Source organism: Atta cephalotes (genome assembly GCF_000143395.1).
Source record: "Atta cephalotes unplaced genomic scaffold scaffold00069, whole genome shotgun sequence".
Classification (NCBI taxonomy): Eukaryota; Metazoa; Arthropoda; class Insecta; order Hymenoptera; family Formicidae; genus Atta; species Atta cephalotes.
The window spans coordinates 375,896-397,278 of NW_012130133.1; the positions used below are offsets into that span (position 1 = coordinate 375,896).

The 21,383-nt window shown below is 32.9% G+C and overlaps 1 protein-coding gene across 1 annotated transcript; it reads left to right on the plus strand.

The window, feature by feature from the left end:
• The first annotated feature begins 2,753 nt into the window (after positions 1 to 2,753).
• LOC105623971 (cell adhesion molecule 2-like) lies at positions 2,754 to 19,171 on the plus strand. The gene is made up of 4 exons (XM_012205340.1): positions 2,754 to 2,862; positions 9,088 to 9,221; positions 18,749 to 18,861; positions 19,087 to 19,171. Exons 1-4 carry the CDS (start codon positions 2,754 to 2,756, stop codon positions 19,169 to 19,171), a joined length of 441 nt encoding a protein of 146 aa, XP_012060730.1.
• The last annotated feature ends 2,212 nt before the right edge of the window (positions 19,172 to 21,383 follow it).

Below are 21,383 nucleotides of genomic sequence, written 5' to 3' on the forward strand. Positions count from 1 at the left end.
TAGTATATATATATATATATATATATATATATATATGTATATATATATATATATATATATATATATATATAAATTGGATATAAATAATCATGAAAAGACTTTAAAGACCTAAAAGATTATTAATAATAATTTTAGATCTTTTTAACAAATAAATTCTATTAAACTTCTTAATAGGAAAATTTTATTTTTCTATTTAGTCCGTAAACAAGACTATTCTAGTCGAGTTTTAGTCGATGCATTTTTGGACTATTTTATTAATTTTATTGAATCATGTATTAAAAATATAATATGAAAACTGTTACAATCTATGCAATTATTGAGTAAGTAAATCTGTCTCAGGAAAATCTGATTCGTTATTTTGAACATCAGTTTGAAAGCTTTTAGTCCTGTTACGAAACTGGGAAGTTGTCATAGTGAACATATCTGCAGTGTATTTTCCATAAACTCGAATAGCAAAGAAGTGTTCCAATTTTCCGCTTCGTGAACATCCAAAGACTCGCTTCTCCGCCGCATAATTCTTAAACTCGTTGCACCGACCTACTATGGACCAGTTACGATGAGATACGCGATATACACACACACACACACACACACATATATATATACAAGCCGTTATAAATGGAATAAGCACGTATATTTGCTCGCTCGTTTAAGTGCGCATATATATTTCTTTATATACGATCCAAGTGCCAGCCGGATCGTTCCATATAAAATTGAATTTCCATATTTGCCTTTTAGATAGATGGACAAAATTGTATTTTTTAATTTAGAACAGCTCACTTTCTTGAGCTGTAATTGAATTAAATTATTGTACTATAATTACGTAATAGATTGATTGTATCCATCTAAAACTAAGAGAAAAAGAATATTTGCAATTCATTTAAAAATAAAAAGCAGATTTTTCTTCATATTTACACATCGATATTGTTCCAATATCGAATTCACTAGCTTTACTTTATTCGCTGCAAGCTTCATTTTTACTCTTTTTATCTTACTTTTTTTTATTTGAAGATTTTTACATTTGAAAAAAGAATAATTCCATTTGCACTTCGTCATTTTTACTTACGTAAGAGTTTGACATAATAGAGATTTTTCGACAATTGATATAATTGCATCTTGCCAATTACATCATATAAAGAATTTTGTTCCAAATATCAATGTCAATTTTGTTAATGCTTTGAATTAAAAAATTATTCCTAGAGAGAATTGTATTTCTTACAATTAGACATATAACTCATAAAAAGTCTCGAATTCGTGAATTTACCATTTAATTTTTTCTGCACATAATTAATAACAAATAAATCTTGCGCATAAGTTTGAACAGAATATAATAGACGAGCATTTTAATACAATAAAAAGCAAACGACCGTTGGAGTTTTTTAAAATCACAGATCGCAAATCTGCAAAAAGAAAACAACTTCGTAATCATGCACGATCTGCGACCGCCATTTGTAACAACGTAACTACTCCGGCACGATTCACTGCTCTAAAAACGAAATGACTCGTAAAGTCGATGTCCTGCCGCTCCGTCTTACAATAATGACACAAATTATTATACCTTGACTAAACGCTGTCAAATAGCTTGGAAGAATTGCGAAGTCCGTTAGGTTCATCTTTCACCATTTCACTTTTAATAGAGATATCTTAAAATATCTTCTTTTCTTTTCGTATAATTTATCTTTATTTGCAATATTTTCAAACTTTTATAATTTCAATAATAGTCCGCAATAGCAGAGTCGCCTTTAAAAATAAATTGCATGCACCGTGCAAATCAGATGCAATATGCATCTTTCACCATTTTTTCCGATATGACATATTTGAGATGTTTCTTCCTTTCGTTTCATTTTTAATGCAGTCTATATTTATTAAATTCCATTTTTAATTTTCATTTTTAATGCAGTTTATCTTTATTTATTAAATTTTGAAATTTTTAATATTTCTCTTTATAATAATAATTGATAACAAAAAATTTAATTTCTAAACAAATTGTTGCATAAATTATACAAATGTAATAAATATTTCTCATCGCTTAAGTGTAATTCATATAACACACATCTCTTTTACTTAATTTATTTTTAATCTTTAAATCACATTACTGGAAGAACACTACGGAATGACATTCCAACTCAATTTAATTGCTTATAACTTTCATAAAAGTGAACATATTGTAAAAAAATGTTTTTAATTGAAATACCAGATATTAAAGAATATAATTATATCAAGCAAATACGTGTACGTATTTTTAGTAACAAAGAAATTATAAGCAATGGAAGAAGTATTGGAAAATTATGGAAAAAGAAAACCAGTTATGCCGAGAAGACATTTAATATATAATTTATCTTCATTTGAATTATTTTTAAATTGATATTTCCGACTTTTCATAACATACAATTTACAATTAAAAATTCAGCACGCTTATAGAAATATCTCTGCGCAATCAAATATGACAAGTGAGAAAGGAAAAGATTTTTAATATGACACATCAAGTCATATTAAAATTAGTTGATAAATATTATTCCTTAGAGAAAATGACGTTAATTGTCGTCATATTGACATCTATACATTTGGATATCAAAGTGATAAATAACGTTTGTTATCTAGATCAAATGGGATGTTTAAATAGATTGATATAATTTTCATTTAAGTAAGATCCATTCTTAATAATTCTTCAACGCATTATTCCTTCCTCGATTCGTCATAAAACGAGATCGCACTTTCTGTTTCAGAAATCTCGCTCGAATGATCAGATAGTGATGCTGCAGGACGCAAATCTTCATGCCACCGGCATGTACAAGTGCGAAGTTAACGGGGAGGGGCCGAGCTTTAATACAGTCAGTGCCGAGGCGAGAATGGAGGTCATAGGTGAGTGGGCCGGTGTCGCGTTTAATTAATAATGCTTTTGAACGCGACCGCGTCGTCGTCTATCCTTTGGTAACTCGACTAAAGACTACGACGTGGTCGAGTTCAGCAATAATATACTGAAAGCAAGAGAGAAAGAGAAAACCATGTCTCCTGATGAAGGAAACTAGGAGTCGATACTTGCAGCTATCTTTCGTGACGTTCCATCATCCTTGACGGTGGAATGAGCCCGCCATTCTAACTGTGAATTCGCTATCACGTTTACACGTTCATCCGGCTACGATGGACCGATTAGTTCGCGAAATTAACAGCAACTCACCACCAAAGTGCTGGCGATATCAGATTACAGAGCCGTGTAAGTTTGCAAGTGTTATTGAGATTCGGTATTATTCGCAAGACAATCTAGCAGTCGGAGAATGTGGTAATTACTGAATGTCAAGTTCGCCTTATTGAAATAGTTGCACACTAATGAGATTAAACGAATGGTAAATATAATATAAAAGACGATCGATAACTTTGACAGAGAAAAATATGAATTGAAAGTAATCGAGAGATAATCGAGAATGTAATTAAAAACAATTGAAAAAGATTGAATATTGTAATTTAAAATATTTTAATTCGAATTAATATTTAGGATAAGAAATTTTTTAAATATAAATTATAATGGAAAATAGTTATATTTTTTCAAATTGCCATGCAATGTAAATTTTATATCCATTTCTAGAAATGCAAATTCCGCATTTATTATAAAAATATGCAATGTTATTATTATGAAGTTATTTAAAAAATTATCATTTTAATGAATGAAATGATAGCGAAGAATATCAAATTATAAAATTGTACATGTCATATAATTATACCTGTCCTTTAATTTGAACGTTATATTGGCGTTTTTTCAGATTTCCCGTTACCTTGTAACGGATAAAAAAACAGCCATATAATCGCTTCATTGATTAGATGGACAAACAGATAATCGTTTGCTCCACTGACCAGTTCAAGCGGGTAAACGAATAACAGTTTGATTGATTAATCGTTCAGCTCTTTATTTGATTGCACCATCGAACGCACGTACATACGCGTCCGTGCGGAGTTACAAATTCATCAATAATCTACACTGAAAACGTCATCTGCCCTCTTTTTTTGCTTGTCTGTTATTCATTTGTTATTTGATCTCGGTGTATTCTGCGATTTCTGAATGCAAGCGCTTTTACCAGCTATATGATACAGCGGCGAAATACAGCATTGATATGTGTAATACTGCAAATATGACAGATTTATCCCGTGACAAAGCAAAAGTATGAAATAGTAAACGCGGCACCGGACGCGCGAGTCTGGCATATTACGCTAATTTCTTTTTTTCAAGATTGCACTTTCGAATGTGATCGCAACACGTGACTCCCACGTGACATTTCGGATACTGATTGATCAATCCATGATGGATATACCAATACGTATGGTCGTGTGCGTAGGCTGCGTATGCTGTTCTTACGAGGATCAAAGGAAGCGTATCTAATTATCTCAAGCACACGTTAGATACGGTATCCGTTGCAATAGGATTATCATACGGTCAAAGTGGGCGATACATGGTACATAGTGGCTCCGAGTTGGATATTAACTCATCTCAGCGTGGGCGGTACGAACAAGAGAAGAGAAGGTGGTAGACACGATTACGAGGGACTCGCCCCGCTATTGGTAGACGTAATCGTCTTATAATTATTTCGCCACAATACACTGCCTACCTTTCGTAAATGAATATAATTCGTGAACGGCAAATTCATGTGGGCTGCGGTGAACGGATTTTAGAATTATTGCAGAAAGAAAATACCGACGAAAAATGTAAACAACAATATGTACATTAAGCGCATTTATTCTTCAGTTAATTCTTCAAACGGCTATCCGCTCGCGCGGAAGTTACGTTGCACGTAACAAAAATAATTTCGCGTATGTCGTTAACAATTCAATAAAGGAGATACATTTAAAAACGGACGTGTAATTCACTGGCTGAAATGTAATTAATAGAATTTAATAATTTTATATTTTGTTTTGTCAGTACCGAAAAATATAAAGCATGCAATAAGAGCCTACGAGTCATGAAAACAATTTTGATTGAAAAAATAATTACTTTTTATGTGATATAAATAACAGTTTTACTTTGCGCTCTCAAAAATTTTCTCATGCAATCGCATTATACATAGAAATATACATATTCATCATACATTTAATTACGAGATGTATTATCAAATGTGTAGAATATAACTTATATATTTCGAAAAGAAAGTTTATCATCTTTTATTTACTAATAGTGAAACTTTAACACAAATAAGAAAAACAATCTTACATATGATCAGAGTCGATCTTGGTGATTAATAATATGTATAAATTTTTCAAATTTATTTTTTAATTCTAACTGCGCGCTGATTCAATTTGTCGGAATTGAAACGCAATCTTAAACTGAATCTGAAATAATTCATAAATTAAATTGATAAATTCATAAATTAAAATTGACTGTCAGTTTAATATTATTGCTAATAAACAACTTAAAAATTAAAGGGCACTTCAAACTTTTGAGAAGCAGAATGTTTCTTCAAAGCATCAAATAAATGATGATTAGTTTTTCTTAGAGAAATTTAATATAGAAATGTAAAATTAATTACTTATTTTGACTATCAAAAATATTAAGCTTTTTAAATTCTTTAGACATCTGAAATCTCACTCTAAAGAATAAAATCTCACTCTTAAAGACTAAAAATTCTGTCTCTCTTTTCAAGACTAGCAGAATTTTCTTTAGTAGAATGAGATTTCATTCCAAAGAAAAAATAAAATTCCAAAATAATTCATTCCAAAATAATAAATTTTTAATATTATATTAACCAGTATTAATTATTTCTATAAGGGTCGCTAATGCGAGAAAGTTAATCGCACGGGAGTCAGTATCACGCGCTTTCCGACATCACTGAGATGTGAAACGTACCAACTTGCAGAATTCCGAAAGAAAAAGACCACGCCGTTATTTCTCGTCGTGTCGCGTCATTCGATCGACTTGAGAAAGAGAAAAAGGAAGTCAACGGACGTGCGTTTTCGCCCACGTTCCCACGAAGAGCACAGAATTCCGAGTGGCGTGAAGCGTGGACGTTAAAGTTTAAGTGTACATAAAGCCGTCGAAACGCGATAAATATTACGGCACCGTAAGTCTTAAGCCGTAACTAGGCATCGTCGAAGCCGCCATGGGCACCTACAAAAAAAGACGGAAAAAGTGAAAGAGACTCAGGATGTTCCGCGCGCCAGCGCGAGCAAGACACTCGTTGAAGATGGAAGAAGGGTGATAGGATAGACGGGGGAGGAGGAGGGGGGGGGGAAATTTTAAGATCGTTGTAGAAGTCTCGAGGAGGCTGTCGTCGTGCCAAGTTTTGCCGGCCTGTCGGCTTTTCGTCTCTCACTGCATCTTTGCGACGAAATTTCCTCCCTCGCACTAGCTCGCGGAAAGATCGATAACCTGCGTCGTGCGCCTTGCGGCCTTTTACTCGCGATTGTAGTGAATTTTGAGCTGTGAACCATCACAAAAAAATTCAGTATAATTGGACATCGAGATACAAAAGTAAAATATCCGATTTTCTATTAAACATGCATAAACGTAAGATGAACTCACAGACAGCTGGATTTTGTATTGGAGATAATCTAGCTTTTTTTGCTGTCGGACATAGTTATTCTTTTTTTCGTTTGCATAAAAATAGATATCTGATTGCGTTTTCATAGCTGATTACATCTCACTTTCTCCTAACGGTCGAACTCTTGCACTTTTTCTTTTTTTTTCATCTCATCTCTTTCACTAATGTGCAAGTTCGATCGCGTCGAGCGAGTGCGTTTCAACGGAAGTAAGCGAGCGTGAATTATTCGAATTTATTTCGTCGCCTGTCGGCAAGACGATAACTTTATTGCCAAATGTTAAAGCATGCTAAGAGCATGGGAATTTGCTAGTTGCTCAATCAATATCTATGTCCGCTATATCATCCGCTATATTTGTCACATCAATATTAATTATCCATTTTTGCAAAAAAAACTTTTTTCGACGGCATCCAAAATTTTAATTACGTTTTTTGTTTTTCATAATAATATTATTTGTTTGTCTTTTTTGTCTATCAACTCGATAGGTTTATAAAATTCAAAAGAAATTTCATATACTTTTCAAAAAATGTTTTTCCGCTAACATTTTATTTGAACTGATTACAATGTAACATACTCATGCATGAAATAATTTAATAGTAATTCAATTCATTTAAAATTTATTCAACTGAAAATAAAAACAAATAACTCACATTTGTTAGTTAGAAACGTTATTAACGCAGCTTCCGGCGGAAACGTCAGTTAGGTAGGATTGAGAAGATGGTTATTGTAAGACCTGAAATGGCTTCGTTGAATATTCCGAACGGAGTGTCACGGTGGCTTTAGAAGCTTATCTAGAAGATGCACTTTTATCGAGATGGTATCTTCGAGAGTGATTTTGATAAAAATTATCCGGTCGTCTTATATTAACCCAATGGAGTCGATTTAATTATAATGGAGAAAACGACTACGGAAATCAAGTTTTAATGCAGCCAAGAAATTCTGTTCCTTTTATATATATATATACATATAATGATATAAAAAACAGATCATTTTTTTTAAATTGATATTGAATTTAATGTGCATTATATTACCAAACTAAATAATGTAAGCATAATCGATAAGTATCTATTCATGGATATATATAATTTATTTATTTAAATAACATTCGTCTAAGAAGATTAATGGAAAAAAAATTCTTAATTTAAATAGAAATTTTACAGAAATTATTTCTGTAATGCTGTAGAAATCTTATTATTTTACGGATTTTTCGCATATAATTTAGTAAAAAAGATTAAATTCGAAAATACGATACCGCACATCAAAATCTTTTTAATTTTAAATTTGTTACAAAAAACATATAGCCATGTAAAAAAAGTCAAAATTATTTTAATTTAAAAAAAGCAAAGTTAAAAATAAAAATCAAGCTTTAACGTCAATTTGTAAATAAAAGAGAGCATCTATTTTCTATCCAGAGAATACTCTGTTTGGCAGAAAATATACGCATCAAACAAACGCGCGTTCGGTTTCGACCGTCGTCGTAAATTTCGCGAGTGTTTCCCAAGCGAGCGCACCTAATCCCCGATGCATTCTTATGGAGCTCACTTTCTCGGCTTCGACTATTAATCGTGTCTACGCGACGGCGTATGGCCGCTTCATTATGAAGAACATTAACGCGAGCGGCACGTATACGCCAAAATTTAAAATGCACGAGATCTAAAGCTCGGTTAATAAACGCGTTTAGTGGCAGTAAAACTTCTTGCTAATGGCGCGCCCGACTTTATATGCCTTACCATGCAAAGTTCCCAAAGAGAAAAGCTGTTTTTTATACCGCCGAAACAATGTGGGGTTTAGTATTAGACGTCCTGGGAGAATAAGGCTGAGATAAGCAACCGCATTCTGAGAATTGTCTCTTCGTGCTCTTTCTCTCTTTCTTTTCTTAGAAGTTAAGAAGGTAATTTCTTTTGAATAGTATTTGCAAATTTTATTTCTAGAATGAGATTATTTTATACATGTACGGCAATTTAGAATTACAGAAAAAATTGCGCAACATTTCTTTTCTTTTTATATACAGAATGTTCCATAACCGCATTTGCTTTTAAAAATTCTTTTAAGTATTCTTGAGATAATTTTGAGACGAAAATCTTAATACAAAAATGTCGAGATTACAATAACTTTTTAGTTATAAGCTAACTTTAAATGCTATATGTATAAATAAAAAAAACCATTTTATTTTTATAGCCTCTATTATTATTTCTAGATTCTTTTGAACATTCTAAGACAAAAGTCGAAAATATCAAGGCTATGATAGTTTTTTAATTACAAACTTATCTTTAACTAATTATAATTCTAAAAATATTATAGCCTCGACATTTTTGTATTAGGATTTTCGTCTCGAAATTTTCTCAAGAATACATTCTTAAGAGAAAATGCAGTAATTGTGGGACATCTTGTATATAATACTATATTTACAATCAGATTATACAATATAAAATATATACTTCTTTTCTGTCTTAGAAATAAAACAACAGTAGCTTTAAGACGAGCTAAAATGAACGGCGTCATGTCGTATAATTAACGCACACGTACCACGGGTACATCTAACAATTTTCTCAAATTGTTTCGCAGCACTACCTCAAGAAAGGCCAACGATAACCGGAGAGGAAAAGGTATACGCCAGCGGAGACGTGCTTGCGCTGAATTGCACCAGCGGCAAGTCCCATCCTGCCGCAAAACTCAGATGGTTCGTTAATGGCCAGCAGGTGAGTGCAATAGTTTTTCAACGTTTATATTTTTCGCAGCATCGAGGAAAATGTTGCACAAAATAGAAATGTTGTCTGCGCATTGAACTTTCAATCATTTCGGTCAAAGATAATACAGATAAACAAACTAGATGTACGGTAAGAAAAAAATGGTCAATGTTATTTATTTCCAATGTGATATCTTTGCCGAATGGGAGCGTTTATAGCGTGTACCCGCTGTCACATGAATGACAAAACTTGTACAAAATCTATAGGATACATATATGTATAACGGTGAAGCTTGGAATAGCACGTGGATAACACTGGCGGACAGAAGCGGTCACGCGTTGAGGTTGGACGGGATTGCATCGGTACTAGTGAGGGGATGGAAAATGTATGTGTGTGTGTGTGTGTGTGTGTGTGTGTGTGTGTGGAGGGGGGAGGGGAGGGGGAGGGGAGGGGGAGGGAGGCGAGGGAGGGAGAGGAGGGAGAGCGCGAATGGCAAGCTGGTTCCACGGTAAGCCGACTGAGAGTTTGACCATCGCGGCGATGTGGCTCGATTTCATCGCGTAAGCAACGGCGACGCTTGATGAGCCAAAGCTCCAATTAACGATCGGCGAAACGGATCCCTCGTACAGCTGCACCGGCCATCACTGTGCGCCGATATTCCAGTACTTGGAAGCCTTGTAATGCGCGATCAGTTTGCGCTGTGGTTTTGCCCACCTATAATATTATTCTCCTGCCGTTAGTTTCGAACTCTCCGTTTGTAACCCCGTGGAAATAATCGCGAAAATCAGATAAAAGGAGAGTCAAAAGCACGCATTCAAAAGAAAGAGACGAGAGCGAGAAAAAAGCTACGGTTCTCTAATTAATTCGCGACGTGCAATAGAAAAGAGTCAATTTGCGATGGAGGAAGCTACCGGGAAAAAAATGAAGGATTTGCGCGAGTCTCCGCTTAATTATTATATCTCCTCTTGCCGTACGATGATCTAAGATAAATCCGGAAATAGATTTTATTCTTGTCTCAGTCGTACGTTTTTCACGAATGTTTTTGAATCTAACACTCGTTTGCCATACGTCGTGTCTGTTTTTCACGCAACAAGAACAGACATGCGATAAATCGACGTAAAGATGCGCATGTGTGTGTGTGTGTGTGTGTGTGTGTGTGTGTGTGTGTGTGTGTGTGTGTGTAAATGAGAGCAGAAAAGAAAGAGAGAGAGAGAGAAAGAGAGAGAAATAATGAGAAAGAGAGAGAGATAGAGAGAAAGTTCTATTCGGCGGGCGGGATTCTTATTTCTCTCGTTTTACGTTATTATTACAAAGTTTCCTTTCTCTCGCCACGTCACGAATAATTCAATCCTTCTATCGCTCGAGGCCGCCGGAGCTTCTATCGCATGCATATTGATGTATCGTTATCGGCGTTGTCGGGTGAAGAAAACCCGGACGTACTTCTTGGCTCTAAGCGAGAATAGGGAAGAAGTTTGATAAAATCGTTGAAGATAAATGGCGAGAATATCTCCAGTTTTTTCTTTTTTGACCGCGGCATATACTCATATAATTATTTTTTGTCTACTACCCTATTAATGAGAATAATAGGAATAGTTAGACATACTGGAAATAATATATATCTGGAAATAATATAAGGATTAAGCTAAAAGAGAACACAGATTAATCCGACAATTAATATTTTTATACTCTAGCGACGAAAAAATGTGAAATGTGAAATATTATTTTGTATGGATATGTTTAACATATTTTTTTAATAACTATTCTCTACAAATCTTTAAATGTGCAATTCCATCAAAAATCCGCAAAAAAACATTATGTTCATTAAAACTTTCACTTTTTAGAAATATCATATTAAGCTATTTAACGTATTTATAATATTTATAATATTTATAATATTTCATTTAATATTTGTCTGGATTCTAATTAATTTTTTCAAAAAATTATAATTAAATCAATATCCATAATACATTCTCAAATATGAACTATTAAATCGGAAAACAATTAATAATTTACAATAAGCTTAATATGATTTTAATTAGGGTACATCCCAAATAATCGTTTACATAAAAAATGAAGTGACTACATCTAAGTTAAACTTATCCATTAAAAGGATTATAACTTGAGCATATATAGAGAGCGGAGAGAATTTTTTTCTTAGAATTTACTCTGAAAATATAATAGTCCTGGAATAATACTGTATTTCGAAAAATTTTATGTAAATTTTTTCATTCATTAATAAAACTACAATAAAATATATAATAAGTTTGATTAATTTTACTGAAGTGCATAATAAAAAATCTTTAAAATTGTACCACAACTATCATATTTTCAGAATAAATTTTAAGTGACAGTTCTGTCCGTGTAGTGAAAAAAAAATGTTGATAGTTTTCGCAATTTGTATTCTTATTACATTAACTTAAGTATACAGTGGAACAAGTATTGTTATAACTGACAATGAGTGTTTCTCTCAGGAGGATCGTAACTCTGCCGAAAACATTATGGCGTCTTGACTATTCAATTAGCGAAACTTGAAATGGGCCGTCTTTTTCATCGTTTACACGAGAGATTACCCGTCGGCTGCGATGTGCACGGATGGAACCACGCGGGAGAATGTCAATAAACGACACTCTTACATCGAGAATAGGCAAATCACGTCACGTAAAGTGCAAGTGCTTTTCGACGAAGCTTTAAAGACCCCGAAGATTACACCAATATAACGAGCGACGCTCCTCTAGAGCCTTACAGTGAATCGCATGCGGCGGCGTTGAAACTTTCTTCCTTATCTTTCGGACTCCGATCTTCCTTTTCCGCGGGAAATACACCTCTCGCTTATGCCTTCTGCCCCCTTTCGAACCGTTTTCCTTTCGAGAAAACTTTGCAACGCTCCCAACGACGTCCATTAGAAGTTGCGCGAGTTTAGTATAGCACTTAACAAGTAATATTGTTTCGGAAATGTTCGTGTCACGAGACTCGAAAAACCTGTTAACGCGAGTCAAGTAATCTCACGAAACGAAAAAGTTCGATCATTCGCCAACTTGAGGAATATGTCGTGGATGAACAGCGTGATAGAAAAATCGTATTGTCATCATAGAGTGACGATAAAGGCAGTTATAGAGATTGAACATTCGATTTTTAGGGTGCTTCTTTCTTCAGTTTTTCTCCAAACTTATAGGTTTCATTTCACGTTTACGATCAGTGAATAAATTTTGTATTTAATTTCTACTATTCAGCACTTCGTATAGTATTATAATTTTTAATTTTTAATGTAATTTTAAATTGTAAGGGAGAGTTGCCAAATGCTGGTTGGCTAAATCTTACTTCTCTCAATATTTTATATTATTATTTAATATAGGCAACATTTAGTAGCAATAATATAAAATACATAAAAAATGAATAATGTAAACAAAAATATAATAGTCTATATCTTGTTTTACTAACGTTAGCAGGTTATTAAAAAATTAAGTATGACATTAATTTTTAATCAATTTATGTAATTGATAACAACCTGATTGTCCAATTTTATTATAAATTTTTGTATTTTTATAAAAGAAGATTTATTGTAGAATATTTTACATTCACTGTATATATATTCATATATTTGCAACTATTATAAAGATTAAATCGATATTTTTACAAAATCCTTCAAGTTTCCTAAATCATATCATCAACAAGGTAACACTGATAACTGACAATAATAATTGATATCAATACGAATGTCAAAAATATGTTTCAGCTAATTTTATTTTGATTACATTATTTATCTTTTTATTGTTGTTATTTAATAATGATAAAATATTTGATTTTCTTCAATAAATTATTAATATTAGGTAGGTATTAATTAATTTTTAGATATTAGTTAATGATTTCTTTTATTAATCTTATATTTTCAATTATTTTCATTCATAAATTCAATACTTTAAAAAAGAATACGATAAAAAATACCTATAGGTACGATTAGGCGATCAATTGCCTAAATCGTACCTTGTACAGTATGTTACAAAAAGACTTATAGCAAATTAATTTGTTATTGGTGAAAAGTTAACATGTAATAATAAGCATCTAATACCTCAAGCTACAATATTCATTTGCAAAAAACAGTGCTAAACGGAAAATATAAAATAGGTTAAGTGGTACGCACTCTCCTCAATATTTTGTGTTACAAATATATCAAGTGTATAATCTCTACAAAAAATGATTAGTATTGATATTTTACGTATAAAATATATATAAAATACATAAAAAATGAATAATGTAAACAAAAATATAATAGTTTATATATTGTTTTACTAACGTTAGCAACTTATGAAAAAATTAGGTACATCTGACATTAATTTTTAATCAACTTATGTAATTCATAACAACGTGATTATTTAATTTTATTATAAATTTATTATATATTTTATTATAAAGTTTATTTTATTACAATTTTATTTATAAATTTTTATTTATAAATTTATTATAATTTATTATAATAAATTATTTTATTACAATTTTATTATAAATATATTATATAAAAAATTTATTATAAATAAAAATAAATAATAAAAATAATTGTTTTATATATATGAAATAGTTCAATAAGATCAATATTTAACATACAGTTTATTAGTTTGAATAAAAATTTTCTCATTTTTATCTTAATTATTTTTCTTATTGAAATAATTTTTGATCCATATTAGATCGTTGTCAAACGTTTTATATTCAAATACAATATAGAAAAATTTTCAAATATAAAACATTCAAAATAAAATATAGGAAAATCCACAACTTTTTTATTTTACTAAAAAATACATGTAATACATCCGTAATAATTGCTACATTATTCAGTTTTTATTTCAAGAGAATTATTTATTTTAAATATTTTTCTAATGGAAAAATAGTTTCAAATATTTATATATGTGTTGTGCAAAATTTAAAAAGCAACTTTTTACAACTGCAAAAATATTCTGACTTTTTCTTCTACTCTCTTAGTCGTGCATAAGAAGATAAGGTCATTCCAGATTATAATCCAAGAAAAAGCGAGACCAGCTGCCTTCCAAATCCCTACTTTCGTGATAACTACTTGTTTTTTAACCCTTTGTCATCGTATAAGAGCGGCGAAAATGGCAGCACTCCTCGACGGTCGTTGTTATACCGACTAAATGAGTATTTTTACGAATTATGTTACTATAAAAGAAAATGTTCTACATTGTAGACTTACAATGCCGCCAGCAACACTTGGCCATAACGAACATTATGTTGTAGTCGTGGTTTGTGTCTGCAAGGGACGGCAACAGATGGAGAATAATTTCGCTGGTCCTAATGAATTATTTTTGGCCAAGCTATACTAGTCAATGCGTAAAACAAAGGAACGACTTTTCGCGTTCGTTTCCTTGGTCTGTTCAAAACACGTTTGTTTAAAAAAAAAAAAATCATATTAAAGCTATTATGTTACAATCAAAGATCATGACTTGTATTATGATATCGGAGAACTTGCACGAGAGGTTTTAATAAGGAAGATAACAAGAAACTTTTGGAGGAAGTCTTGTTATCATATTGGAACTTGTTACTATTTCGATGGAGAACAAAAGAAAAAGGCAAAACTGTAGGATAAAAATTGTAATATATGTATATAGCGTGAGAAAATCGTAGAAAGAGGGAAAAATTGGAAATGGCAGCAATTGAAACGAATACAATCAATGAAATTAAGATCTAAATAGCTGAAAAATGATTTAATCATCCGGCTTTTATTTCCTTATTATCCCGTTTTTGTCTTTTACCGAGCGCACACCGAGACGAATTGCCGGACGACGACTATTCAAAGATAGCGCGTAAGTACGCCATAGATATGCCAAGGAGACGACGAAATTGCATCGTATTTCTACACAAAGTAGAATATATGTAGCCGAATGTATAGTGTAGTTGCGTCAGGACAGAACACGTCTGGCTACAAAGGGACGTATGCAGCCGACAACAAAACCCAGGTGGAAGCACTGCAGAATTCATAAAACGATAGGGAAAACGCAAAGCGTTAGAATTTGTCGATAATATGCCGATATACGACCGCTGAAATATTCCGACGTGTATTCGTAATGTTATCCGCTAGATCTTCGTTGTTCTTGAGATGCCGATACACTCTTTTGTACATCATCAGCGTTCTTTCCTCAAGAGACGCTTATCCGTCCTAGAAGAGGAAGAGAGAGAAAAAGAGAGAGGGATAGCGACTGTCCTCGGCAACATTTAAACGACGTCGAAACACGAGCTCGTCGTTTTCGCCCCATTTGCGTGGCTGTGTCACAGCAGTCTCGCGATTTCGTTAATTACGAAATTCTGTGCTTCAAACGAGCGTCATGTCGTACCGAAACTTTCGACGAAGTTTCGTCCGTCAACTTTCGCACGTTCCGCACCGTTGCTCGTCTTGCTTAACACGCGTACACGCATAAGCGCGGCCCACTAAAGTTTTTCATTTTTGCAAAGAAAATATTCAAAAACCTCTAAAATGTCATGTACACGAAAAGGATGGTTTTGTTGAAATATCTAAAAAAATATCTAAAATTTAGTTAAATACTAGATCTGAAAATAACTTCGTTATATTATTAAAACATTCAAATACAAAAATTTTTTATGTAGAAACATAAAAGTAGCCAATTAAATATTCTAAAAAGTATATGTCATCCAAATCGGTAGGTCATCCAAATCGATTGCCAAAATGTCAAAACTATTTGCAGCATTGCTCATGCTTGACATTTCAATGAAATTATTTTGATAAATCAATAAAATTATTTTCAGATCTGTATATCAAAAGTTAAATTTTTAGATATTTGAAATATCTAAAATATTCTTATCAAGAACAATTTGACGAACGCGAATATGTATATAAGTAAGTGTGTAGATGGATATGCAATGTGTGGATAGGCAAAGGCTTATTAATAGAAGACAATGGGATTGAGTCTCGACTTTCGAAGATAGACGGAAAAATATATAGGATACAGTCATACACGTGTAATAAAATGGGAAGAACGAAAGAGTTGGAGAAAAGGCGGTGCGGAATAAGCGAGCAGAATTGTGTCGCTGTCGCGACAAAAAATGGAAATTCCAGTCACATAAAATACGACATACGGGTATAAAGAACTTGGAGGACTTGAATTACAAAGTGAGATCCGTATATCCGACTGTTGCATGAAGTCGGAACATGGATGTAGCGAATCTGACAAACGCGTCTGAAGAGATCGTTGGAAGATATCATTAATACATTTCAACGCACGTTTTTCAGCCTAATAAAAGTAAATAGTAAAAAATATATCTGCATTACTGATTTTCCATTCTATGTATGTGGCATTTAATAAGGTATAGGACGCTTTCACAATAAATTTGTATTGCAATTTCGTCATTCGAGATACACTCGCAATATATCGTAATCACAAATGCAGCATTTTATCTGTTTATTTATTTAGTCACAAATTGAATTGAACGATTCCAATCTTGCGAGAGACAATGCTGAAAGTATGGAATAACAATTGCTTTTTTTCTCTATATGTAACATATTTCTCTATAACATATTTTTACTGATCCTATTTTCAACATTTATTTTTGTACAAAGTTTAGCAACAGTTTTTCGATTATCCTATATTTTACGTCCATTAAAAATTGTGCTTTTTCGCAACTAATGTTTATTATAACGTTTAATGTGTCTCATATATAATAATAAGAACTTTATTCAGAATATCGACATTGTTTGCCAGCATGCCTGTTTACATTTAATTCCATTTCGACACGATACTCTGTAATCATGCTCGTGATAATCTCGAAGCTACCCACACTGATATTAACTTCGTTTCTAAACGATATTTGCTCGTTTTATCACGTTGCACGCGAAGCGTTGCGCACGGTGTGCATCTAGTAGAATCGACAATCACGTCGAAGCATTACGCGGCTGCGTATCGTCGTCCCGCGGCGTCACATTTACGCTCCTCGTTTCTTCCTCAATGCGCTTGCGTTCTTTGAGGCGATACAACAATATATATCGGACGCATTATTGCATGCCGCTCCGACGTCTCTTGCTCCTCGGCATCGCGACAGAGTCTGGCTTACGATTTATTAGATGTATAATTACCAGGCACGTATATATTCCCTATGCTCTGAATTTATGTCGTCCTTAAGGACCAGTTCCAACGAGAATCACACTTAATTAACACACAGGTTTTAATATTGATATATAGTACTTTTTAGGAGAATATTTAATTGGCTACTTTTATGTTTTTACATAAAAAATTTTTGTATTTAAATTAAATTTTTTTCATTTTGTTCTGTCACTTTTTGAATTCTTTATGATAACACTTGAGTTGAATAAGATAACACAATTTTGTGATATATACTATTTTGAAAAAGATTTATAAATAATTATTACTACTTGGAGTCTTGAATGGATCAATGGTACTTGGATCTTTTTTTTAATCAAAAGCATTACTACTTGAATACATATTACTTGATTTGAATATAAGAAAACGCAATTATTACAAAGATACGTATCGTTTTTATTACACATAAATTAATAAAAATAGTACCATTTGGATTCTATTTTTTAATTTTAGAATTTGACTTGGTGTCAGTTGATATTAAATCTTTTATACAAATAATATTACTTCAGTTCTTTCAAAATTATCTCGAATAAGATAATTTTTTAATTTTTATAAAGATACATATCATTTAAATTTTATCATACATAAATTAATAAATATATTATCATTTGAGTTTTAATTTGGAATAATAAGTATTTTCGAGAAGCGTACTCTTAGCGCTTTTTTAAACCTTTTTTAAGTAAGTTTGTTTTTAATTGTTTTTTTATACAATAATCAAATGTGAGAGACTGAGAATAAGGTAAAAAAAGAAGTAAAATGATCAAAAAGAGAACCTATACATAATATATATAGATTTTTAATAATAAAACATTGCATGCAAGTCACATTTGCATGCAAAAACGCAAATGTTTCGATCATTCAAATTTTAGTTCTCTTCATTATGAACAAAAACGCGAAGAGATCCTAATCAAGAACGATGATTGCGAACATTGGTATAATTTAATAAAATATTCGTGAAAGGGCAAATTAAATTAATCGGTCGCTGTTGAAGTATATTGATCCATACGTTTAAATTATAGTCGCTAAAGTAAGACATTATACATATTAATTAAATCAAAAAATAGTGAGATTATAACTAAAATGTTTTTTTATTCTGTAATATATTTGCATTTTTATATTTTTTATTTTCTCAACGATTTGTCAATCTTATTAAACTTAATGATAACTTCTCAGATAGAATTAATGTACATAATTAGCATTAATCTAGATTGACGTGAACGACTCTAAGAAACAACAAAGATTTATTTACAGCAAGGTAATTGCTCGTTTATTCAAATTTCAAGCTTGTAATAGCAATTGGTCGACTTCACGACGAGCGACATTCATTCTTCCTCGATGCTGCAAATGGAAAGTTACTTTCAATGCGATTCGATTCGATCACCGCGAAAAGAAATGTTGCGCAACGAACGATGGTTTTTCCAGGTGAAGCCCGATTCGGACTTGGTGTTCGAACAGCACGGGCTATACTCGACGATATCGAGTCTACTGCTCGAGCTGGAGCCGGGTCATCTCGCCAGCGACAAGATAAACGTCAGGTAATTTCAGTGTTTACAACATACCGTATATTTCCGTCGTTCGACAGAGCCGTTGCCTATGGCACCTCGGCGCATACTTCTCATAAATATACATTTGCTTACTCGCGAGAAGGGTAGGAGCTCGTTTTATGCGAGTTTCGCGCGATGGGATACGATAATTTATCCTTCCGTCTGACCGGCCACTAACGATCCAACTTCAAAGAATGATAGAATGTCTTGTTGCAGGTGCGAGGCGACGGTGCAATCGAGTCACGAAGTTGAGCCGTTCGTCGATATTCGCAATACCGAGGTCTTTGGTAAGCCCACATGACACAATACGATCGATACTTTGAAACAATACAATCGGCAAACAAGTCGCGATCAAAGCTCGAGATCACGTAACGAAATAATAATGACATCGTGATTATAGACGATTCGAGCCTGAATCTAATTATTTCAATTAACCTTCGGTTAAATAGATTAAACACGTGAACGAAAAGAAAAATTTGAAATTAGCGTTTGATTAATGAATAATTTTTCTTCTTGTTAAAACTCATTTTAGAGTTATGATACAATATGAGATATCAGAGATAGAATTGTATGTATTATAATGTGATATGCGTAAACGTATGATAATGCATAAACGTAATAAACACTTACAGAATCAAAATTATATCTACAGAGTTAATATTTGTATTTAAATTTTCTGCTTTATGTCTACATATACTATACTTTTACTAAACGGAAAGTGTATGCGACATACATGTAGTAAATGACTGACAAATTTAATAATCATAATTCAAAAATTTTAATTACATATATAATTTAATACAGCTATGTCTGAGAATAAATTATATGCTTGCGAAATATGAGAACAAAATTATTTACATTCACAGTATATCTTTATCAAATTACTGTACATAAATGCAGATAATTAAATAATAAACCATCAGAAAATGAGGAAATTCGAAAAAGAGAAAAGTGAGACAAAAAGTGCGAATAAAATTTAATATTCGCTTGTGTAATATGATAATATTATATGTGTGAGCTATCATATATATTCTCTCTTATAATTCTAATATAAAATTTATATATATATATATATAGAGCACAGAAAATTTATTTTTTATATACATTCTTTACATATAATTACTTTGTACTTTGAAGTATTTAAATCATGAATAAAACTCCGTCGAGTCTATTTAAAATAGTCTTCAATAAATAATTATTCGTCATAAATTAAGAACAGTTTTGCTAAAATAAAGTTTTAATCAGATTTTTCAACACTTCAATAAAATCTTTTCGTGTAGAATCAAATAAATATCACATCGTGTAAAATCGAATAAAATATCACATGATACAAATTAGAAATGCAAAATTACAATATTTAACACATTTCATCCCAAGTACAGTAACAGAGGTAAATGAAGTTATATCTGATGAAGGATATTTGTACTTACAACAACTTTGGTTATCGATATACTGTATATATTTCTTTCAAGGTAACCACTCGAGGAAATGTACACGCTTTATTATTTCCTGGCATGCGAAATTAGCATGGGACCTGCGCGTTACAGCGGGGCCCAACTAATCGACCGACTCGGTTCCCGCGGGGAGCAAGGGTTGTGGAGAAATTAAGACAATAATTTACAACCGTTACCACCTGCCCTCGCAACACACTCTCACCCAGCTGCACCTGCAGTTACTTTATCCTTTCCTTCGCCTCGCCCTACTGAAGTTGCTCACAACCGTGCGTTCGTTATCGTCTAATTTCTACTTAAATTAGTTTTAACTTTTCACTTTCCTCTCCTTGTTTATCTTTTTTTTTATCTTTAATATCCAGCGTTATGAAATAATCGACTGGCATATTATATCTACATTTGTAACAAGAACAAAATTACAGTGGTGCATCTCGTTTCCCTGGCATGAGGTGTCGCCGATAGGGAAAATCGAAATAGGACGAACCGGGAATGAAAAGGTAGGGATGAATATGTGATTCATCAGATCGTACACAGTCGTGTGTGTCTGTATGCATTCGCGTTTCCGACCAACAACGCTCCCGGCAACGCTCGGTGTGCAACGGCGATTAAATATTTATCAACTAATCCCTCGCGTCACGCAATTCGAGTTACGATAAGAAATTCACGATTTGCGCGTGGCGTTACAGCGCACAAATACGCGCGCACACGTTCGTGGACACCGGACGTATGCCGATATACATATATCACGAGAGTTTTACCGCAATAGTATTTTTCGGCTCGCCCGATGGACCATAAATCGACTTTTCGCGAGAGCACTCGTTTACACGCGACGCGGCGGCAATATTTCGTGACGATGTAAGCAGACTATTTTTCGTGGGAACGCGCAGACACTCGCAGTTGACTAGTCGTTGAAATCGCGATAGTAACATCCGAGAGAAAGAGAGAGAGAGAGAGAGAGAGAGAGAGAGAGAGAGAGAGAGAAAAAAGAGTAGCGACGACGGATACATTCTACGTCCTGCAGCTATTGCGTCTCTCGTACGTTCGGGTACTAACGTTTAACCA

Excerpts from the sequence above, each read along its gene's own strand:
- LOC105623971 (XM_012205340.1), top strand. The coding sequence starts at position 2,754 with ATGCTGCAGGACGCAAATCTTCATGCCACCGGCATGTACAAGTGCGAA. Across the intron at positions 2,863-9,087 it reads GGCGAGAATGGAGGTCATAG|CACTACCTCAAGAAAGGCCA; the intron begins GTGAGTGGGCCG and ends ATTGTTTCGCAG. Across the intron at positions 9,222-18,748 it reads GGTTCGTTAATGGCCAGCAG|GTGAAGCCCGATTCGGACTT; the intron begins GTGAGTGCAATA and ends TGGTTTTTCCAG.